General features: G+C 41.3%; 1 protein-coding gene across 5 annotated transcripts; it reads left to right on the top strand.

Moving 5' to 3' along the window:
* Window positions 1-1,444: 1,444 nt before the first annotated feature.
* Window positions 1,445-22,871, top strand: RNF19B (ring finger protein 19B). 5 transcript variants are annotated; one of them, XR_010024207.1, is made up of 10 exons: window positions 1,445-2,225; window positions 11,378-11,583; window positions 12,753-12,897; window positions 14,330-14,492; window positions 14,945-15,059; window positions 15,970-16,110; window positions 17,033-17,240; window positions 19,753-19,884; window positions 20,718-21,250; window positions 22,513-22,585. XR_010024207.1 is itself a non-coding variant. In XM_063105089.1 (10 exons), exons 1-10 carry the CDS (start codon window positions 1,594-1,596, stop codon window positions 22,555-22,557), a joined length of 1,845 nt encoding a protein of 614 aa, XP_062961159.1. In that variant the 5' UTR covers window positions 1,445-1,593; the 3' UTR covers window positions 22,558-22,871. The 5 variants fall into 5 exon arrangements, 4 of the variants coding, with proteins under 4 accessions (XP_062961159.1, XP_062961158.1, XP_062961157.1 ...); XM_063105089.1 differs by having other exon boundaries at window positions 12,756-12,897; window positions 20,718-20,778; window positions 22,513-22,871; XM_063105088.1 differs by lacking the exon at window positions 22,513-22,585 and having other exon boundaries at window positions 12,756-12,897; window positions 20,718-21,545.
* The last annotated feature ends 436 nt before the right edge of the window (window positions 22,872-23,307 follow it).

Genomic DNA, 23,307 nt, shown 5'->3' with positions numbered 1-23,307 from the left:
GAGGATAAACCCTCCCTTTCCTTATAGGATTCTTTGGTATTGCTAAATCCAGTGGTCACTTCTCTGTTCTTATCTTTCCTGATTTCTCAGCAGCATTTGTCACAATTGACCACTCCCTCCTGGAAACATTTTATCTTGGTGTCTGTGACATCACACCTGCTTGCTTTTTATCCTGTGTCACCAGTCCCTGCTTCTCAGTTTCCTTTGTTGGCTCCTCTTCCACTATTTTACCATAAAAGTTTGAAGTTCTGAGGACTTGGTTTTAAATACCACCCATGAAAAAGACAGCTCTTTCCATCACCTTCCAGTATTCCTTCAGCCATTCTTTATTAATAATGGAGCTCCCATTTTTAGCTGGGCACATTGTACCTAGTTAAAAGACTCCATTTCCCAGGCTCCCTTGCAGCTAAGTCTGGCCATGTGACTTTTTGTCAATGAGATTTAAGCAAAAATGTGCGGAACTTCCAAGGTAGTCTTCTTAAAAGGAAGAGGATGACCTTTCTCCCCTTTTTCCTTCTTACTGTTTGGAATGTGAACCACAACGAGATGATCTTAAGATTGGAAACCAAATGCTGAGGATAGCTAAGCAGCCCTAAACTGCCTACCTTCAGATTTATATTTCATGGAAAGAGATAAATTTCTATAGTAAGCCATTTTTTTTTTGTTTTGATGTCTGCAACGAAATTTAATCCTAACTGATGCATTCCCATTGCTGTTGAAGCTGTTTGCCTAACTCCCATTTAGGAAGTCTAAGGGTCCAGATCCTCCCTCAGTCAGAGACCAGCAGGGAATTTGCAGAAGGGCACTTCCAGGCAAGAAAATGCTGGGCCTCCTCTGACAAGTTTGGTAAGTAACCAAGCTACCGGGAGGTCAGAATGGGAGATGGACCTAGGAATACAGTTTATCAGCTCACACAGAGCACTGAATGCTAGATTAAGAAATTTGGGTTTTATTCTGTAAATCCCTTGCAGATAGGGGACCCTGTCTGTTTTCTCTAGTAATGCCTTGCAATTTGTGGATGCCCAGTGAATGACCATATTCTTTATTAATGTTGTTTAATAAACAACAGAAACGTTGGAAGGTAGACCAGTTGGGAATCACCATCCGATCAACCCTTGTCTGCTTTTTACTGATAAAGTAACTGAAGCACATTTACTGGAAATGACAATCAGCCAATGAGGAACAGCAAACCGAAATGAAAGGTCCACCTTGGGGATGCTGGGAACCGGGGATATGGAATTGGCGACGGATACCAAGAAAACCAGTAGGGTTATGCTCGCTCACCGTCTCTACAACATGGCTGCCCTGGAGCCACGTGACCGGCAGGAGGCGGAGCTCGGTCCAGCTCGCCCAGTCCCATCCCGCTCAACGCCCACCTCCGCCGGGCGGAGAGGGTTGTGAGGTGTCTGGACAGGCGCCTGCGCAGTGTGCAGCGGCGCGCGGGGCGGAGGCTTTATAACCACTTCGTCGCCGCGATTCGGTTTCTAACTCCCGAAGGGCGGCGGCAGCGGCGGCCGGGGCTCCGGCTGAGGGGCGCTGAGGCGGGAGCTGTGGTGGCGCTGGGCGCCCCTGGCTCCTCGGCCTCTGCCGGCCATGGGCTCTGAGAAGGACTCCGAGTCGCCGCGCTCTACATCCCTACACGCGGCCGCGCCCGACCCCAAGTGCCGCAGTGGTGGCCGGCGCCGGCGCCTCACCTTCCACAGCGTCTTCTCCGCCTCGGCCCGCGGCCGCCGCGCCCGAGCCAAGCCGCAGGCCGAGCCGCCGCCCCCGGCCGCGCCGCCGCCGCCCGCACCGGCCCCGGCCGCGGCCAAGGGCCCGCAGCCCGAGGCGCTGCCGGCCGAGCCGACCGCCGAGGCCGAGGCTGAGGCCGCCGCGGCGGCGGGGCCCGGGTTGGACGATGAGGAGGCGGCGGAGGGCGGCGGCTCGGGCGCGGAGGAGGTGGAGTGCCCGCTGTGCCTGGTGCGGCTGCCGCCCGAACGGGCCCCGCGCCTCCTCAGCTGCCCGCACCGTTCCTGCCGAGACTGCCTCCGCCACTACCTGCGCCTGGAGATCAGCGAGAGCCGGGTGCCCATCAGCTGCCCCGAGTGCAGCGAGCGACTGAACCCGCACGACATCCGCCTGCTGCTCGCCGACCCGCCGCTCATGCACAAGTACGAGGAGTTCATGCTGCGCCGCTACCTGGCCTCGGACCCCGACTGCCGCTGGTGCCCGGCCCCGGACTGCGGGTGAGCGCGGGGGCGTGGCCGCCGGGGGCGGGGGGCTGCGGGGTCCCGGCGTGGGGCCAGCCACGAGGGGCGGTCCTCGGTACAGCGTGTGTGTCCCTCCAGAGGGAGGAGATGAGGGATGACCAGTGGGAAGGAGAGGAAGGTGGCAACTGTGGCGGGGTGTTAACCGGTAACTAACCATCGGCAAGCCCAGACGAGTGGGGTGAAGGCACCCAACACCACACGCCTGCCCAAGGACTTCAGGTAGGGGCTGAGCAGTCGGTGAGGGCAAGGGAACTGTCGATCGCCCGGAGACTGGGAGAGGCAGTTTTTTGTTGGGTGAATGCCCTTCTGTCCAGTGGTGGGGGTATCTCTTAACGAGAGTAGGGAGGAGATATGTGGCAAAGGACGGAATGAGAATGTCATTTTGAGGGGGAAGCGGTTGGGAGGGGTGTGTCCACTTGGCTAGGGGCAGACTTACCAGCATTGCAGGAGAAGGCGTGTTCTTCCTGGCAACCACTGCTGAAAGTTGGGATGGAGGTGACAGGGAAATGGCACTAGGGGAAAAGGACATCTCACTGGCAGGGTCCTGGGAGCACTCTGGGCACTGTGTGTTCTGTGCCAAGCTGTTGGGAGGCACCCTGTGGTTCCTTTCCTGCTGCCTTGAACGGGGTGAAGGATGGACAGACCTTTCTTTGTCCAGAGAATCAATGGGGCACTGAGAAGAATGCCCCAAAGGTTGGTATAGTAAGAGATAATGTTTCCTAACCCCTTTGATCAGGAGTTCTTGATGACAGTGTTTTTAATGCACTGTGTATGCTGAATTTTAAAGGCCAATGAGTTAAAATATGCAGTATCTGCAAAGACACAGTACCACCAGATTTTCCCATCTGAAGCATTGTTTTCCCCACCCCTTTAAAGAATCTGATTGTTTGTTACATCCTGTGAGTAGCTGCAAGCATGGAAGAGGGGCTCATCTAAGTGATTGGGAGTCAGACTGCCATTACCTGCTCTGTGACCTTGGACAGATAATTTTGTGTGTCATGTTTTGGGGAACAAAAAGATGTTAGGGACTTCTTGCAGTGTGTAAATATAATGCTAATAAAAAGCCTTTTGATCCTTTGCTTCAAAGGAGTTAAGAGCTTTTAATTATAGCCTATATATCAAGGGTGTTTTGAGATTTCCATGATGCTGCTGTTTGTCTCCTTTCAAAAGAAGCTGAGATTATTCTGCCAACCTTATTTAGAAATGGGTGTGTTATTTAACCTCACTGATATGGGATTTCTAAATTACTTTGACGTTAAAATATGCAGTATCTGCGGAGACACAATGATACATGGGAGAAAGGTACCATGTTTATGGTAGATTACTTTCACTTTCAGTTAGTAAGGAAGGACCTTATAGGCTCTTGGAGGGGTCTGCTTATGGCTGGTGGTGTTACTGGCTCTATAAGATTAATTTATATGGTATTCAAGTTTTGCAGGTACTATTGATCTATTTCCTAAACTAAAGAAATATCAACTTAAGAGAACACTGCATGTTTAATTTTGGAATAGTGTATTAATTCCTTTCTGATATGTGAGTTTCCTTAAATTTTAACTAAGAAAAGTGACATCACTGATCATCTTTCTGGAAAAGCTCCCATTTTGTTTTTTATTTTTCTGGAGTCAGTCTCTGTCTTTGCTCATATCAGTAAAAATGAACAGAATTAATTTGCAAACTTGGTGACAGCTTTAAACCATTACTGATTTGGAAGTTATTAAAGAATTAGGCCATTTCTTATTTTGGCCAAGTATTGGATTGGTATCATCAGAGTTTATTGTTTAAAAATTAATTAAAAGAATTATAACAATCAGGAGGTTGGGGAAAAAAATATATAACAATCACATATATAGTTTTTCTCCCATGCATCCTCTATAGGCTAAAGAAGATGACGTTTAGGGCCAGCCTGTGGCTCACTTGGGAGAGCGTGGTGCTGACAACACCAAGTCAAGGGTTAAGATCCCCTTACCGGTCATCTTTTAAAAAAAAAAAAAAGAAGGTGACGTTTGAGGAAAGAGAACAAAACTGTGCTGTCCACCCTAATCACATGAATCATTGTGCAGTATATTCACATATTGAAACAACACAGTGTACCCCACAGATGTATACTAGTAAATGTTAAGATTTAAAAAAAAAAAAGACTGGCATCCGAGTACCCGTATGCCAGGCATACATAATTTAATTTGATGCTCACACCATTGTAAGATAAATTTGATATAGTTTTACAGATGAGGAAACTGAAGTTTAAAGAAATTGAGTGGTTTGTTCAGGGTCATATAACTAGTAAATTCTACTAGTTATACTAGAACAAGGCTTTGAACACTGGTCTTAACTCCCATCAAGGCCAATATTCTTTCCACTCAGCTACTGTTTTAAGAAAATTGGCTTGCCAGCATAGCTCCATTACTGGGGACGCTACTGTTTGGGTGCCTTTCCTTAAGCGTAGCTTAAGGACAACACTGAGAGAGCCAAGGATGCTAGAATCTAGTTTCTTTTCTCATTCCTGTTGTTAACAACCTCTTACCCTACTTTATTTTTCTTATCTGAAATAGGCCTAATCCTTCCTGACTGGAGAAGCTGAATGTTTGCAAAGTGTTTTGAGATTTTCAGTTGAAGGTGGTTAGATAAAAGGGAGTAACTTTAGAATTCTGTCACTCCCCACACAGGTGTCTGAGTTCCCTGGGGATGTGGCCGAAGGTTTTGCTGCCTCTTTTTAATTCCAGGAGAAAAATAACTTCTGTATTCTTACTAGATATTGTGGTTCCCTTGTTTTGTTTTTTAATCAAACTGTTCTGTTCTTCTGGGCCTGCTAAAAATCATGGATGAGCACTAGAAGAAAGAAGCACAAGCCCCAGTTATCTTTTCTTCCCATACCTGATCATCCTTACTTCCCACAGGTCAAGTTCTTGCCAGCCAAATTTGTCAAGTCCTCCCCCGGGGTGGGGGGGGTATGTATGTATATTTGTCTGTGTCTTTGGCAAGGTGAGGGGAGCATGTAAGTGACCTTACACAGTTTTGACCATTAGTTTTACTGTTATTACTCATGATAATTATATATTAAGAGATTCATTATTTGTTTACAAAATATTTGTAGAACAAAGAGACTTGAATATAATTTTATGCACGAATAAGGGAACCAATTTCAGTGGGAAAACATTCACATTATTATTTAATATACTAAGAACAATATTACCAAGTGTAATATTTAAAATATACTTACAATTGAGATAAAATTAGCTCAAAATATAAATAACTGACATTTTTATAGTTCTTTATAGTCTTCAGACTATAATCTTATGCTGATATAATTTCATTTTAGTCTCATATAGGTAGATGATGATAAATACACTTTATAAAGGAGAAACCAGTTCAGTGAAGTTTTAAGTGTGGGGCCTAAAGTATCATAGCTAATAAATTGTGTAGTAGATCTATTACCCTTTGAGTCTCTGCTTAAACATGTCTTTTCAGAAACTCCCAAATCATGTAACTGTAATGTTTTCCTCTCAAGAGCCCTATTGCCAATCTTTAAAACCCTTTCAGCATTTCTAGGAGATTGAGGGGTGAGCAAAATAGGCAACAGAACATTTCCTGGCATACAGGGGCAGATCTTCTGTACAGACAAATAGGAGATAAGGCTGTCTTGACCTAAAATTCTTTGTGCAGGTCCACTATTCCAGCCTCTCATTGCTGCTTCTGTTCCCTGCAGGGTCCCCCCTCCCACCTGACCCCAGCAGATAACATCAGCTGTTGGCCTTCCCAGATAACTGGACTGGACCATCCCGTAAACAGGAAGCTTCTGTTCTTCCTTAGCACATTTATGAGGGAAGAACAAGCTCCCTGAGCAAGACACATTTCACAATCAGTGAAGGAGGACTTTTCCTTTCTGAAGCTTTCCTGGACCTCTTTTAATTTTACTCTGTACCTTCTATTCCACAACTCTTCCCTGCACCCTCTACCCCCAGCCCCACCACCATCTATACTATCCTCCAGCCCAATAATTCTTTCTAATATTACTCAAATACATTATTTCTCAAAGTATTCATTCTAAAATGGAACATGTATATCACTCCCCTGCTTAAAACATCATTGACTTCCTGACCTGTAAGATGACTTCTCATAATGTGTTTAAGAACTTATTTATTTGGAGCTGGCTGGTTAGCTTAGTTTGTTAGAGCATGGTGCTGGTAACACCAAGGTTCAGGGTTCAATCCCTGTACTGGCCAGCAAAAAAAATCCCCCCAAATAAAAAACATTTCTTTGATCTGTCCTTATCATTTAAACTCCTTTATAGTCTCCAACCATCTTTTGATTTTATGTTCCATTTTTCACCTACATCAATATTTCCTAAGGCATGCTATAGGCATTACTTGAAAGAAAAATGTTTTGTAATCAAATAAGCTTGAGAAATATTGGGTTAAACAAAATGTAAGAAGTTTATTTCTGAGCTTTGTAGAGTCTTTAAAAATGCTAATATGCACTGTAAGTCTTGCTAATGCTGATATGCAGTGTAAACCTTCAATGTGGTATAAGTCCCCCAAACTTAGATCACCAGGTAACATGTTTTTGTTTTTTCTGTGACATCTTTAAGGCTTAACTCAAACTTTCCCTATTTGCCATTTTTTTAAAACTCCTTTAACAGTTGTCAGTCTGCCCTGCCTTCAGTTAGTGTGCCTATTTAACAATGAATCTTGTGTTTGGAGGAGATTGAGAGCTCACTCCTCTGGAGTAGGATATCTGTACTGCGACTATTCCTACAACTCTATATACAAAGTCTTTCAATTAGGTCCCAGAAGAATGGGGTGAATAGGTGAATTTTTATGAGAAAGATAAGGAATATGAGCAGCACAGTTCTTGGAAGAGGAACAGAGATGAGGACTGTGGGCAATATAGGATAGACAGGCACTTTGAGAAGGATATAGTGTTGAACTCTGGGTGAATACTGGTATTACAAAAAAGACTTAGATGTGGTCTTCTTGGCTGGGAGTTTGACCTGGTAGAAGAAACAGATTGATTGATAGAAAGATAGGGAGGAAATTATAAATGTATTGTGATAAGTACTAAAGAAAATACAAGTGCTCTTGGACAGATGAAAGAATAGGTTTTGTAGGATGGTTTCAAGAAAGACTAAACAGAGGAGGGGATATATGATTTGGGCCTTTAAGAATATGAGTAGGGGGCTGGCTGGTTAGCTCAGTTGGTTAGAGCGCAGCCTTTAACACCAAGGTCATGGGTTCAGATCCCCATATGGCCAGCCACCAAAAAAAAAAACCCAAAAAAAACAAAAACAAAAAAGAATATGAGTAGGAATTCATACCAGGCAAACAAAGATGAGGATAGAGAAAAAAACATTTTAAACCTGAGTTTTTTTTTTTTGTTTTGTTTTGTTTTAAAAGATGACCGGTAAGGGGATCTTAACCCTTGACTTGGTGTTGTCAGCACCACACTCAGCCAGTGAGCGAACCGGCCATCCGTATATGGGAACCGAACCCGGGGCCTTGGTGTTATCAGCACCGCACTCTACCGAGTGAGCCACGGGCCGGCCCTAAACCTGAGTTTTATGAGCAGGCAGGTATAACAATACAAGACACAATACTTAGTCCAGAGTCTGGTTTGGTTAGCCTCTGGATGTGTATTGTGGGGAGCATGATCTGGGAAGTGACTTGAGATTAATCTGAAAAGGTAGACTATATTCAACTTGATAGGCCTACCTAAGCCATGCAGATAAGTTTAGGGTTGAAGGACATTTTTTCTTTTTTATTTTTTGTTGAAGCGTTTTAAGCAAAAGAGTAACCTTGTGATGGGTGACCTTCTGGAATGGAATTTGGGTTAGAGTGGGGAATAGGGAGACCAGATAGTTGTCTAGCCTAGAGATGGGTTTGAAATAGGGCAGGAAAAAAAGAATATAGTAAAGGTACATACAGCTCATTGTAACAACTTGGCCCATGTCTGTCAACCTCACACATACTCAGGATCCGTTTATAAATGGGTGACTGAGTTAAGTTACATGACATGGAGATGGGAAATACAGACATACTATAGGAACACATTTCTTTAACTACCAGAGACTGTTGAAGATAATCGAATTTATACTAATGGAAATTTTTTTTCCAGAGCTGAAGTTAGGTAATAGTGTGGTCTAGCCTGTCACATTATGATGATTCTGAAGATTTAGGTAATTAATAAAGTGAGCAAAAGTTGTATGAGATTAAGAGGGGGGGAAGATGTAACAGTATTCTTAGCAGCATGTAATTTCCTACACCTTCCTTTTAGTTTCTAATTAGGAAACCCAAATGTTTGGTTAAGCTAAAAGAGCAGGATAGGAGAAAAGCTCCAGTGTAGGACATGGAAGAGAAGGAACAAGACGGTCAGGGAAGATTTGATCTCAAGGATGAGGGTTTTTTTCAACTGCTGGGGAAGAAGATCGCCCTATTCATAACTTAGGGGTTACCCCTAAGATGGGTTTATACAAAATTTTAGAATATAGTTTATGGTACTTGGTATATAGAAAGCCAGTAGATTTGTGGATGTTAAAAAAGACTGCTTTAGAGCAGAGTAATGGCTCAGGAGAAGAGCTAGGATGGCTGGGGTAAGTCAAACTACCAAAGCAAGAGAAAGTCTATCATTTATTCAGTACTGGTATTTTGAGCATGAACCAATGTGCTAGACCTGAAGATTAAAAAATGGATGATACTTTTCCTTGAATCCTGTGTGGTTGGAGAGGCAAGTATATAAACAGATAATTACAATATAATGTGATAAGTGTTATAAAATAATTGTGCACAGGCACGAAGCAGGCAACCAGCTACCTGGAGAGGTTAAGTAGGTTTTATAGAGAAGATGACATTTGATCTGATTCTTAAATGGGTATTTGCCAGGGCAAGAAGTTAAGGAAAAGATATTTCTAGGCAGAAGGAACAGAATAGGCAAAGGCCAGTAAGTAGAACCAAGTATGCTATGTTTTTATGACATATTTTTCAGGACAAGATCTCAAATGCAGTTTTAGAACATGTTTAGCTATACTTGAAGATGGTAAGCACCTATATCTCCATTTGGGGGTTAGAAGCTAAGGTTTAGAGATTTTAACTAGTTCAGTGTCATGCGGTATGAGTCAGAGGCAAGAGCCTGGACCAGGCACCGGAAAACAGGAATGCCAAGTCTCGTGCCCTGAGTAATTCTGTGTCATAGTAATAGATTGCTGTGGATTCATGAGTATTTAGGGTTAGTTTACTTCCTTGGAACCAGATTATACACCCAAAATTAACATTGTCAATTCTATCAAATGCTCTTTTTTTTTTTTTTTTTTTTTTTAAGAATCTGTTAAATATTTACTCCTACCATGTGAGGTAGGAATGGATCTTGGAGTGTTCAAGACTTCCTGACTGGCAGTCTATTTAATTTGTATCTTCAGAAGTTGACTTAATAGTTTTCTGAAATCATCCAGTAACTTTCCCATTTAACACAAAATAGCAAACATGTCACTTTCTTCAGGAGACACATTGTTTATCTTTAGTAGTTATTTTGCAGCTAGGTGGGGTAAATTTGCTCAGAGCTCCTACAGGATATGAATCATTTTGCATTCACACATTGACCTATTCTCAGTCTGTTCTAAGAAGAGTTTTAATACAGACTGTATTACATAACATAGGGGAATACATTGTCATTTATGTTTTCAGCATCATCCTCAAATCAGTTTTCAGAATCTGTGATAAACCTGAAAACTTGAGTTGCTGTCATGGACATCTAATGTGCATTCAGATAAATAAGCAAATTGTAGAATAAATCCAAGAAAATGTTGTTAGCCTTTTGTATGAGTTGTTTGAGTTTTTTGGATATTGGGGGAGAGCGTGGAATAGGGGACAACAAAGCGCAGATGGCAGTCATTGATCTGTTTAAAAATTGTGTGGTGAACTTTTGAAACTTTCCATTTGTTTCTCTAAATTACTACCTTTCTTTTTTTTTTTTTTTTTTTTTAATTTTAAGGTCTGATGGGTTAGCTTACCAAGGTAAAGGGTTCAGATCCCTGTATTGGCCAGCTGTCAAAAAACAAAGAAAGCAAAAAATTTATTTTAAACAAGTGTTTCCTTGTTAGGGTAATCTGAGCATTTAGTTGACATATTTAGAATTAATTAGAAAGGGTAATATATTGGATTGTTTGTGGGAGACTAATTCTTGGTAATTGAACATGAATTACAAGAAACAGTTGATGCTAGTGCTGATAAATTCTGAATTGCCTATCTTTACACTGTGTCAGAAGAAAGAAAGGAAGATATGGCTTTATGTTATATTAATTAATAAGATAGATGTGTGGTATTCTTGGAATCTGGAACCTGTCAAGAAAGAAGACATTTCAAGGTATAGATTTGAATTAGAGAAAGAAAAAAATATATAGAAAGGTAAGAAGAGCTTTCAGTAGGAGAAGTTGATCATAAGTCCATTTAGGTCTGTTGTCTTTTAGCTGTGGTCAGACCAGCTTCACTGTGGAACTTAAAAATGAAAAAGTATACTTGCTTTAGTTTTTGCTATAGCTCTTTATTATACAAATACTTTGTCCTTTCATGTAAACAAATTCTTTTTTTTTTTTTTTTAAAGATGACCGGTAAGGGGATCTTAACCCTTGGCTTGGTGTTGTCAGCACCACGCTCAGCCAGTGAGCTAACCGGCCATCCCTATATGGGATCCGAACCCGGGGCCTTGGTGTTATCAGCACCACACTCTCCCGAGTGAGCCACGGGCCGGCCCATGTAAACAAATTCTAATCTCTTTAAATATAGCAAACCATTGAAAGGAAATAGTTTTGTACCCTGTTATTTATGAAACTTGCTATGGCAAACTGCTTTAAAGCAGCTTATTAACTGACTAATCACTAGAAATTCAGGCTCAATATATTTCCACAATTTTTTCAGGAAATAAATGATTTATATCTTTGGAATCTCAAGAAATCTACTTTCTCACACAGGATATGTTTTATAGTTGTTCAAGCGTGCTTGTGTGCATGTGTGTCTGTCTGTCTTTTCTCTATATCATATGTGCTGGTAGGGTGGTGTCCAACAGTGTTAACCATGATGAATAATGTCTTGTCTTGGTTAGATCATTGTTACCTTATTGGCATCTCTTCCTGTTCCCTTACACAGTTATGCTGTTATTGCCTATGGCTGTGCCAGCTGCCCAAAGCTAACCTGTGAGAGGGAAGGCTGCCAGACTGAGTTCTGTTACCACTGCAAGCAAATATGGCATCCAAATCAGACATGCGATATGGCCCGTCAGCAGAGGGCACAGACTTTGCGAGTTCGGACCAAGCACACTTCAGGTCTCAGTTATGGGCAAGAATCTGGACCAGGTATAAGTTGGCATTATCTCATTGTCTCTTTATTTGGTGTTTCATCATGTGAGCCCAAAGCTGAAAGAGATTATTTTACTATATAGCCCAAGATTCCCTGGGATCAGAGAGCAGAAAATATCATGTGATTCAATATTATATTTGATATTTATTGTTTCCCTCTCTGACCATTACAGTTTATCCAACCCATGTAAAATTGGAATGCAACAAACTTGAATACTGTAGTTTCTTCTTTCTTAGTAATAAGTATCAGATTGGAGAGCTATTAGGTCCTTTTGCTAGGGGCTTTTTCGAAACTTCCATTGTGAGCAGAAAGACATTTAATTAGTGTTTAACCTGTACTGTTTGCCTTCTAGCTTTAAGTATATCACTGCTTTTGGAAGCAGGGTACAGATTTAAGAAAAGGAAATAATATTAGTATGGATTAATGATTAACCTTGAAAGGAAGAATGTGACACATTCAGTTCCAACCTTGACAAGTCTGAGTAAACTTATTTTAAAATGTCAGTGGATTTATTGCCTTTTATAAATGTACTTTATTTCACTGATGTCATTTGGGAGAGGCTGGTAGGAAAGGTTTTGCCATTTACTTTTTTCTGGCACAGCATAATCAAAATTGTCATTTTAATAGGATAGTTCCTAACTAGCTGTGAAAATTACCAGGTGGATGCTACATAGCTTACCCAATTGTTTTTAGGTTTTGAATTTGAAAGTATCATGGGAAGGGACTATGGGTTGTGTTAATAGCAAATCACAATGATACTTGTTGAACTTGAAAAATTAGTTTCATGAACTAAAGTTTTTCAAAACTTAAAGCCAATTCCAGGCTGCAGACTATTCTTCCTGTTGGACTCTGCTTTTGCTATTGGCTGATGGAAATTGCATTTTTCTTGGAACCATTTTTCTTTCTCCTTGCTCAAAGTGTGGCTTAAGTGGTATGAGATGCTAGTTACTGGGATAGGCAGCTCAGTATGAAACAGCATCTGCTCTATGAAAATTTTTGAAGTCTAGACATAGCGAACTTTCCAGTAAAGTGGGTTACACAATTTGGAATCCTCAGTCAATAGTTCTTGACTGCTCCTCATTTCTTATGTATACTCTCAGGAATAATTAAGTCAAACTAGGCTTAACTGGGGGCATTTTTCTGCCCATTCTTCCTTCCCCCTTAGCAGACGACATTAAGCCATGCCCACGATGCAGTGCTTATATTATCAAGATGAATGATGGAAGCTGTAATCACATGACCTGTGCAGTATGTGGCTGTGAATTCTGTTGGCTTTGTATGAAAGAGATCTCAGACTTGCATTACCTCAGGTGAGATGAGAAATGTGTTCATTGCTTTTGTAGTCTTTTTCTTTCACTGAAAAAATAAAAAAGAATGTCAAAGGACTTAGTTGTCCTCTCATTACAGAATAAGGAAGCTATAAAAAGTTCTTCTGAAGTGTACTTTTTTCTCCAGCTCAGCAACCTCCGGGGACTGTCTCCATTACCTTCCAGATCATGTCTTATTCACCCCTGGCATGGCTTTTAAAGCTTTTTGCAGTCTGGCCGTAACCCATATTCTATCTTTTTCCGTTTTGCTTTCATACATGTTATATTTCAGATAATCTGGGCCTGCTGTTCCCTGTGTCTCTTTTTGCTCTCTTGCCTCCATACTTGCTCATGTTCTTTCCTTTGCCTAGAATGCTTCCTAATCACTTCACCTTCCCAGTATCCCCCTTTTATCTCAACTTGTTCAGTTCTTATCCATCCTTCAAGAACCACTTAAATGCCATTTTATCCATCATGTCTTCCCTAACTTTTTCTGCCTCATTCTTCTTTATTGACATTCCTTTATCTCTTATAAATATCATCTCTACTTTGTATTTCATGTACATGTCTAATCTTATTAAACTATAGTGCCTTGAGGCCAGAGTTAAGACCTTTTTACAGTTTCTTGCATGTAATGAGTTCCCAAAAAATTCACTGAGTGAATATTAAAATATTGTCCTTGAGGAGCTAATATTAACAAGCAAACAGTATTCATTCTGTAGATGAAACACCTTCATTTCCAATTTGGTGAATATTTGAGTACTTACTATGTACCAGTCACTGGGGACACAGGGGTGAATAAGACATGATCTCTACTTTCACAATTGCTTATCTCATCCAGCAGAAAAGATAGCACAAAGGGAAGGAGCAAAAATGGTTGGGCACAGAAGGGCTGAGTGTAACAGCAGCCAGTTCAGAGAACCAAACTGACATATAAGGTGTGACAGGGTCTTTTTTATTCTTTCCCAGGAATGTGGTTTGCAGTATCTATTAGATGTGGTAGGACATATGCCAAAAGTGTCCATTAGCTGTAGGGTACAGTGCGTTTGAATGAGATGTCAAGTGTATAAGCTATGCAAGATTCCAAGTATTGTCAGTCAAAGAAAATGGATCAGTGTTTGAGTTGGGGAAGGCAGGGTTCAGCACAGAAAAATGGAAAAGGAGTTTCAAATCTGGAGGCCTACCTTCATACACGCACGCGCGCGCGCACACACACGTAAAGAGCCCTGTGCTCTAATAGTCTGGCTTTGTCCTTTGCTCTCCCTTGTGTAATATATTCATTTCCTGTAATCTCTTGTAACTGTCAGTCACTCCTATTGAAAAGAAGACTGGGGGGAGGGGAGGGGGAAAAAAGGCTGTTGCTCTTATCAGGTTCTCTGATGATAATAGCTGCATTTGTAATATTGACATTAACGTCAGCACATTTCCTCTGCAGTCCCTCTGGCTGTACATTCTGGGGCAAGAAGCCATGGAGCCGTAAGAAGAAAATTCTTTGGCAGCTGGGCACATTGATTGGTGCTCCAGTGGGTATTTCTCTCATTGCTGGCATTGCCATTCCTGCCATGGTCATTGGCATTCCTGTTTATGTTGGAAGGAAGGTAAGACATGCTGGGTTGTGTGCATGTTCCAATTTCAGGTTTGTTGGTAAAGGTTTGAGGGAAATGGGAAGGAGCTTATATTCTAGAGCTGCCTGAAACCAGCTTGTTTTTAAATAAAAATAACCTTAGTTTCTTAAATAGATTTTCAAAAACCCCTATGAGATCTGAAAGTTCTTACTAACTTCTTGGGCTTGGCTTGTCTCAGTGACTTAAAGGTGAAATGCTTACTTCACTCCCCTGAGTTATTTTGTTTCTTTTTGAATTAACTTTTTCTTCATTAGTTTATATCTCCCAGGTCTGAGTAGATTAAAATTTGAGAAAGATCCCTCTTTGGGGTGGAATATATGTTTTAATATGGATAACTTATAAGTGAATATTTACTTGTTCTTTTTTACCCTGGCAAAAGACTGGTGTCCTAATCTGGTGACCTGGATTTTCTTTTCTATTCTTAGATTCACAGCAGATATGAGGGAAGGAAAACCTCCAAACACAAGAGAAATTTGGCTATCACAGGAGGAGTGACTTTGTCAGTCATTGCATCCCCAGTTATTGCTGCAGTTAGTGTTGGTAAGCTAGTCAGGACCATGACTTCTCTCTCTATCAGCTTTCTGACCATAGCAGTTTAGCCGTGTGAGATCTTTCATTCTTAAGTTAGTGCCCAGAACTTGGTCTGGCACATAGAAAAAGTTGAATTAAAAAAAATTACTTCAAATCTCGGTTTTTCACCTTTCATCTTCCTCCTCTTCCACTTGCATGGAACCCATAAAATAAAATTACTTTTGTTTTGATTTGTTTAATGCCTCACAGTATTTTGGGAAGCATACAGGTCTGTTTTAGAATAATAATAATAATATAACATTTAATGAGGTTCTGAGTGTTTCACGTATATTTAATCCTCACGGTCTTCACAAAAAAGCAGCACAGTTGTAACAGAAAAGTGCAGTAATTTTCCCAAGGTCACTTAGCTTGGATGTGAATCAAGGCAGTCTGACTTCAGATCCTATGCTGTTAACAACTAAGCCATTTTACCTCACACAGAGTTTTTGAATTAACACACAACATTTTGGAATTAACTCTGGGAGGGATCCTAAACCCCACTAGTAATTTATTCAAAGTTTGATTCTTGATTGGTTCTTGGGTTAGCACTTTAGCAGTGATTAGAAGGCGGGGAAATGAAAGCAACATATATTTACTGACTGGACGCCATACATACAATCTCATTTGATCATTGCCAAGCCTAAGAAGATAGGTTTAAGATTATACAGTTAGTAAATTGGAGCCAAGATTCTAATACAGGCTTTTCTGATTGCAAATCTGTTCATCATTCTTTTATACCAGGCAACCTCTTTGAAGTAGCCATTTTCTGTCTTTCTTGGCCTGTGCTAAAGCAATTTTTGTCCATACTCGGGCTGGGAAGGAGAATTTACGGCAGTTGCAACCTGATGGCCTGCTGACATGTTTTCTTCTCTTCCCCCAGGCATTGGCGTCCCCATTATGCTGGCATACGTCTATGGGGTTGTGCCCATTTCTCTCTGTCGTGGAGGTGGCTGTGGAGTCAGCACAGCCAATGGAAAGGGAGTAAAAATTGAATTTGATGAAGATGATGGTCCAATCACAGGTAAAAGAAGGATTTTTATTTCCATTTGAATTTATGGGACCCAAGATAAAAATCAATAAAATTCAGCACATTTTACAGAAAGATTGTCACTGGATTACTTTGGATAATGAGATTTGTAGGGGTAAAGTATTTTTAGCTTTTTATTTCTTTGTTCCAGAGTTTTTACGTTAATTCCTCTGGTACTTACCTCTGTGTGGCAGGTACAAACTAGTAGAATTCCAGGTAACTTCAATTCTTATATCTCCATAGTACTTTATAATTTTTAGAGGATTTTACACAGTTATCTCACTTGCTTTTTACAACAGCTGTCTGAAGAAAGAGAGCAGAGGCTGTTATTAACCCCATTTAAATGGGAACTTCTTTAAGCTTTTTTCTCAATATGTGTTAAGAGCTTCTGCAGAGCTGGGGCTAGAGCAAGTCTTCTGACTTCTACTTTAATGTCATTTTTACTTTACCATATTAACTAACCTGGGGCACAGAGCTCCCAAAAGGTTTTTCAAGCTTCCTGCTAGAAGCTTCCAATCAGAATCAACACATGACCTAAACATCTTGAAATCTTAATGTTTTATTAAATGGCGGCTACAGTGTAATGGAAAGAATAGTGGACTATTCTTTCTTGGAATCAAAATTATAGTTTTATGCAACTAACCGTAACTTTGGACAAGTTGTTTAGCTTTAAATTCTAGTTTCCTCATCTGCAATTGAGGCTATTAATGCTTAGTTAGTGGGAGGATTAAATAAGAATATATGTTGAAACACCTGATCTGTGGTGGCTGCACATAGTGGTTGTTGATTAAGTGAATACCTTAGTACTTTTCTACATGAAAATCCTCCACTTTGAAGAGTCATTGCAAGGAAAATGCCTACCAGACTGTTTTGATGCTGTGGTATCTTGATTTGAAATGTTTGGTTCTATTCCCAGTGGCAGATGCCTGGCGAGCCCTCAAGAATCCCAGCATTGGGGAAAGCAGCATCGAAGGTCTGACTAGCGTACTGAGCACTAGTGGAAGCCCTACTGATGGACTCAGTGTTATGCAAGGCCCTTACAGCGAAACCGCCAGCTTTGCGGCCCTCTCAGGGGGCACGCTGAGTGGTGGCATTCTCTCTAGTGGCAAGGGAAAATACAGCAGGTAAGCAAATGGGTAATTTCTGACAGAAACGGTTGGAATTTATAAAAAGTAACATACTGAACCATTTCTCTGTACCAGGCATGTTCCATATATCATCTCATCTTGATTTAATTATTGATGGGGGCTTTTTTTGGGGTTTTTTTTGGACTTTTACAAATAGGAAATGGGATTAGTGACTTATGCAAAGTTCATTGTTCTTTCCACTGCACCATAGCTGCTTCCATATAAAGAGAATAATCTTGACTTCAGATCCTCCCTCTACTACGTTAGGCTATGTGTGCTTCAGGAAGGGAGAGCAGGCATTTTTATAGAATTTCTAAGTCTGTGCTCTCTGTTAGGCTTGTCATTGGCTTTCAGTTGAATGGCATTTATGCTGTATCTTGTTGGCTTATTGGTATCACAATCCTTATTACCTTTCTATTCCCATTTGATAGATAAAGAAAATCAATTCTATGAACTTGCGTTGAGAATATTTAAAGTTTTATGACTAAAAAGATTGTGACTTGCTTGGTCATTTCACCAGTTATACAAACCAGAATAAATTCAGAGGATCAGAAGAGATATTCCATGAGAAGGACTTTGTTGAATGTACTGGAGAAGAGAGGACTGGGGAGGGGTAAAGGTGAAGCAAAGCAAGATAGGGAGGTAGGAGAGATGGTTGCCTTTGGACATCCAAAGGGCCTTCAACTGGGACATAAATTAGACTTGGATGACTCATGCCAAGAGGTAGATTAAGATGACAGGGCAAAAGGTAGAGGGAGATTCATTTTGGTTTAGTGTAGAAAATATAGGGAAAAGCTATATAAAGGCCCAAGGAAGGAAAGGACTACCTTAGTCGATACTGAGCTGCTTATTCCTGGAAGTGTTTAAAGTGAGAACAGATGGTCATTTAGCTATTATTCAAGCAACAGATGACAGGCGGACTGGATCCACACCTGAGTGCCTGTCAGTCACCTGAGAACCTCTAGAAAATAGATTTCAGGGCCGTATCCCAGAATTAATAACTTAGAGTCTCCTGGAGTGGGACCTAGGGGGTGGTCTGTGTCTTGAAAAAGGTCCCCAGGTAATTCCAGCATGGCCATTGCATGAACCCATGTCTGGGAATCACCAGGTGATCTTTGTGAAAGTCTCTTTCAACTCTGAGTGTGATTTTGTGGCAGAGCCAAAACTAGAATCCAGGTCTCTGACTCGATGCACTCTCTGTTGCACTCCCTCATTTTCTTGGGCCATGGCACATTCTTAAAGGGCATCTGAGGCTGGAGCAGCAGAGCAGAGGCACAGGCGGCAGGACGGAGGATGCTCGAATGTGCAGCTGCAGACTGCAGCTGACTTGCCTGCATCTCATGACTCTGGTTGTCTCTTGTTAGGGGATCCTGCCCCCACATGTTGGAGTGTTCGCTGCTGTGCTTTCTTAAAACCAACACCCCTGTAAATAAGCAGACAGACATAATTGTAGACTGACTTGCTGAAACTGCAGCTTAGCCAGTTTAGCTGTTCCAGTTCTGTGAAAGCCTTTCTTTTATAGGAAGTGAATGAGTCAGATGGGTTTGACTGTGAAACCCATTATGAGGAAATACTTAAGTGTGCAACATAATGATGTTGGAACCAGGAAAGGAAATAGTTATGGGTTCTCAGCTCTTAGACACCACTGGGAAAGTTTACTGCTCTGCGAGGAGGGGGAGGAGATTGGCTCCTATATGTCCTTCAATCTCATAACCTGGAGGTAATCTGATTATTAAATGTTTGAGTTCCTATTATGTACAAGGCATGGAGGGTAAAGTGTGAATGAGATGGGATGTCTCCTTTTGTGGAGCTCACAGAGGTGTGTGAGAGAAATGTATAAGCTGATATGATGAATATCATAGGTAGGTTCTACAGGAGCACTTAGCTGGATGTGACTGGTTTGCTGGGAGAGTGAGGGGAAATGATGTTTCCTTTGTTGTTAAGGACTGAGTATAAGTTTGTCAGATAGAGAAAGGAAACTTCCAGAGAGGGAATAGCATGTGCAAAGTCATGGAGGTATAAAATGTGTAAAGACATTTAAGGAGAGAAAAAATTCAGAGTGATTATGATTTTGGGTTTATAGTGAGAGATGAAACTGGAGAGACGGTTTCCTGGCAAATCAAGTTAAATGCCTCTTGGTAGTAGGGATCCAAGAGTTAGAGAACTGTTAGAGTGACTAGGTCTTTGCCCACACTGGCACTGGTCTGGAGGTTGTTTGATTTGGACTTAGCGGCTACTGAAGAGAGAGACCAATTGTAATTATCTAGGCAAGAGATGTTGAGAGCCTGAAGTTAGGCAGTAGTGGTGGGGATAGAAAGGAGGGGACGATTTCAATAAATATTTAATAGAGAAAATGTGTGGACATCTATTTGAGCTGTTTGACAATTGGAGAAGATCAGACAGATCACTACAATTTGCAAGAGAATAATGGAAGAGATGTGTGCAAGGAAGCTGACTGTCTAAGAATATCTAGGTTTCCTATTAACTTGAACGTCCCCTCTTTACACAGGTTAGAAGTCCAAGCCGATGTCCAAAAGGAAATTTTCCCCAAAGACACAGCCAGTCTTGGTGCAATTAGTGACAACGCAAGCACTCGTGCTATGGCCGGTTCCATAATCAGTTCCTACAACCCACAGGACAGGTATGTGAACAGTCAGATGCCCAGGAGAGGTTGCAATTTTTGGTTGGGTACTAGGTTTTCAGAAGCTCAATGCTTCATGTTAGGGCTCTATGTATTATCTAGTAGGATATGTAGTGTGCCCTGTGAATTCATGGAGTGTTTGGCATTTCTTGATCCTTCTTGTTAACATTTGATTTTTAGAGATTTCTTTTCTTCCTTTTCTTTTTCCGTCCTTCCTTTTTTTTTTTCTTAATTTCTTTTCTTCTTTTTTTTTTTTTTTTTTTTGCGGGGGGTCTTGGCTATTGCAACAGTGTGTAATTACTCACGTGGAACTTCAAGAGCTAGGTTGGTGTTCATTGATGTCTGAATCTAAGGTTTCTGCTCACTGTTTGCTTGATATGGTTCCCGTAGCCTGTTTCTCTTTCATTTTGAGAAGCTAGTGTATCTGGTATGGTGGGTTTGTATTACTCCCTATTGCAGGGATTCTGGCTTCTTCTAATTGTGGCACAGTAATAAAAAGTTACAAATCTTTCACTTTCATATTTTGAGTAAGACGGTGTGAGGCTTTGACCCTTAGCTGAAATTTGGAAGCTCTCTTTAGATGTTTAAAGAGATTGGCTGAGGTATGTGTGTGCATGCGTGTGTGTGTATATGTATGTTAAATCAGCAAAGAGGATCTAATTGCTCTTCTCCATCTTATGTTAGGTTAAAATTTTATTTTTGCCAAAAGTGAGCTCTAGTCCACTGTTTACCTATCTTTTTGAACTTTCTAATCCTGAACCCACAAACTGGTTCTACCAACAGGTAGAGCATGACCCATGTATGACTCAGCAAAGTGGATTTTGTTTCTACAGAGAATGCAACAATATGGAAATCCAAGTGGACATCGAAGCCAAACCAAGCCACTATCAGCTGGTGAGTGGAAGCAGCACGGAGGACTCACTCCATGTTCATGCTCAGATGGCAGAGAATGAAGAAGAAGGTAGTGGTGGTGGTGGAGGAGGCAGTGAAGAGGATCCCCCCTGCAAACACCAAAGCTGTGAACAGAAAGACTGCCTGGCCAGCAAACCTTGGGACATCAGCCTGGCCCAGCCCGAGAGCATTCGCAGTGACCTAGAAAGCTCTGATACGCAGTCAGACGATGTGCCAGACATCACCTCAGATGAATGTGGCTCCCCCCGATCCCATACTGCAGCTTGCCCCTCGACCCCCGGAACCCAAGGTGCACCAAGCCCAAGTGCCCATATGAACCTCTGTGCCCCAGCTGAGGGACAGACTGTCTTGAAGCCAGAAGGTGCAGAAGCTAGAGTATGAAGTGGAATGAATGCTCCTGTTTTGAGAAGCACACTTGTTGTAACTGCATCTTTTGAAATCTTTTTGGGAGAAGGTGGGGATTTATGTATTTTATTTCAAAGAGTCTCTGGTCACAGGCTTTCCCCAGGGCAGTTCTGAGGAATTTGCAATTTCTTACCAGATAAAACATGAAAGTTTAGGCCTTAGTCCCCTTTCCCTTGCCACCCCCTCCCCCCACTTTTTTTAGTTTTAATTTATTGGTTAAACTGATGATGGCGGTCCATGAGGTGTGTCAAAGAGTGTATATATATATGTATGTGTGTATATTGTATGTATGCTAACATATTACTGAAGGACACATTTTAATAAAGATTTCTGTTGTAATTGAACTTACCTCATTTTCCTTGGCTTAGATAGTCCTACAGAGCCAAGTGTATGAAATAGAACACTATATCTTTGACAGTCTCTAAACGTGAGTTTTTCTAATCCCAGGGAAGAGGGTTGTGTTCAGATCCGACTGCAGCGTGGTCATCTATAAACCAATGACTCATAGCATGACAGGAAGCAAAGCGAGGCTTGTTTTGGACTGTGTAGTCAGCTTGAAGAATTACTAGCTGAGTCAGCTGGATAGGGAAGCAGTAGATTAAAACAAACCTTGTCTGCCCTCTAGAGGGCAACTGTGCAGTTTTCCTGTTAAAGCTTTATTTACCCTTTTCTTGATTATAGTTATTATTAGTTATGTGCTTCAGAGGAGGGAAGGGATGGCAGTCAGTCCCAGGTAGCTCTTGAGAGGTCTCAGTGAATGTTGCAGGGTTACAAGTTGGGGACGCAGTATCCTTATTAGAGGAAGAAGTGTACTGATTTTGCATAATCACCAAGCAATAACCTAGGTGTTTGCTATGTTCTCAGGTACATTCTCCCTATCCCAAAAAGATTTCTGAATTTTGCCAATCTAGTTTTAAGTAAGAAGGAATAAGGAATCAGATTTGTAATGAGACCTGCTGTCAAAATCTTTGAATATATTTAATTTTATCTGACCTTACAGATTCATCAGAATTGAGCTAAGTTTGTGCTATCTGGAATTTTGGCTCTGTCTAGAATAATGTCCTTAGAAATGAAAGCTCATACACAGTATAGCAGGAAAATTAAGACTTGTGATGTAATATTCCAAATCTAGCAGTAACTTGCTTTATGACTGTGTGAGTCACTCTCATGCTCCTGATTTCCCCAGCTCTCAGACCATATTTAAGGAACTTTCTTTGCCAAACTTATCTATCATCTTAGTCCTGGGCCCAGAGGAATAATTGAAAACATCCTTTCCCTGAAGACCAGATGGCTTTCTGTTTCCTTCCACAGGTGCACCTGCTCTTTGTCTCACTGGCCTGCGTTTTACTACAATAAGAATGACGGGTCTCAACAACAGCTAACCTGGAAGATTCTTATCTCTTGGGCACTGCAGCCAGACTTAGCGTATTTCTCTGCACCTGGGACAGGAAATGCTGTTAGCGGACTTTGGATCTCTGGAAGAAAGTGCCCTAGAGGGTGTCCTTGTGTGAAAAAGGGAACCTGTTGGAAAAAGAGGCAGACAGCCTGGAAATCTCTGAAATGCAAATTATAAATTGGAAACATAATTCTCTTGAAACCTTATCAAGAGAGCAATTAATTTGGATGAAATTAAAGAAATCCGTTGGAGGGGCAATAGTTTACAAGCCAAACCAGTATTCCTTATCTGGGTTCCACTTATTGCTATGAGACTTGGGCAGCTTATTTTCTGAGTCGTTTTAGCTTGGCCAGAATGGGAATGATAACCCTAATTATGAAGCTGTAAAGATTAAGTGAGATGGTACACTGAAAATGCTTTTGGTAAATACCCATGTATTTTCCTTATGCAGGAGTAAGAAGAAACAAGTTAAAGGAGATTCTGGGTATCATCTAAGAAAGGAAGCCCAAAATTCTAGACCACAGACTGAAAAATTTGTTTATTCTAATCTTTTGCAATGCTACTTCCCAGATATCAGCAGATGAAAAAGCCCATCAGCACCACCCAGAGGAGAATGTGACTAATGCATTGGAAAAATTCTCAGATTAGAAAATGGGGAATTTAATTTCCTCAGCATACTGCCTTCATTCATTCTGAAATACCTACTACTT

The sequence above is a fragment of the Cynocephalus volans genome, chromosome 8, assembly GCF_027409185.1.
Source record: "Cynocephalus volans isolate mCynVol1 chromosome 8, mCynVol1.pri, whole genome shotgun sequence".
Lineage (NCBI taxonomy): Eukaryota > Metazoa > Chordata > Mammalia > Dermoptera > Cynocephalidae > Cynocephalus > Cynocephalus volans.
Note: the sequence above shows the minus strand (reverse complement) of the source record. Positions and strands in the feature narration are given on the sequence as shown.

What these genes read in the sequence shown, in the direction of transcription:
- RNF19B (XM_063105087.1), top strand. Translation starts at nt 1,594, where the DNA reads ATGGGCTCTGAGAAGGACTCCGAGTCGCCGCGCTCTACATCCCTACAC. An exon ending in TATTGCTGCAGTTAGTGTTG is followed by an intron (nt 15,060 to 15,969) that starts GTAAGCTAGTCA and finishes CTCTTCCCCCAG; the next exon opens with GCATTGGCGTCCCCATTATG. An exon ending in TCCTACAACCCACAGGACAG is followed by an intron (nt 19,885 to 20,717) that starts GTATGTGAACAG and finishes TTGTTTCTACAG; the next exon opens with AGAATGCAACAATATGGAAA.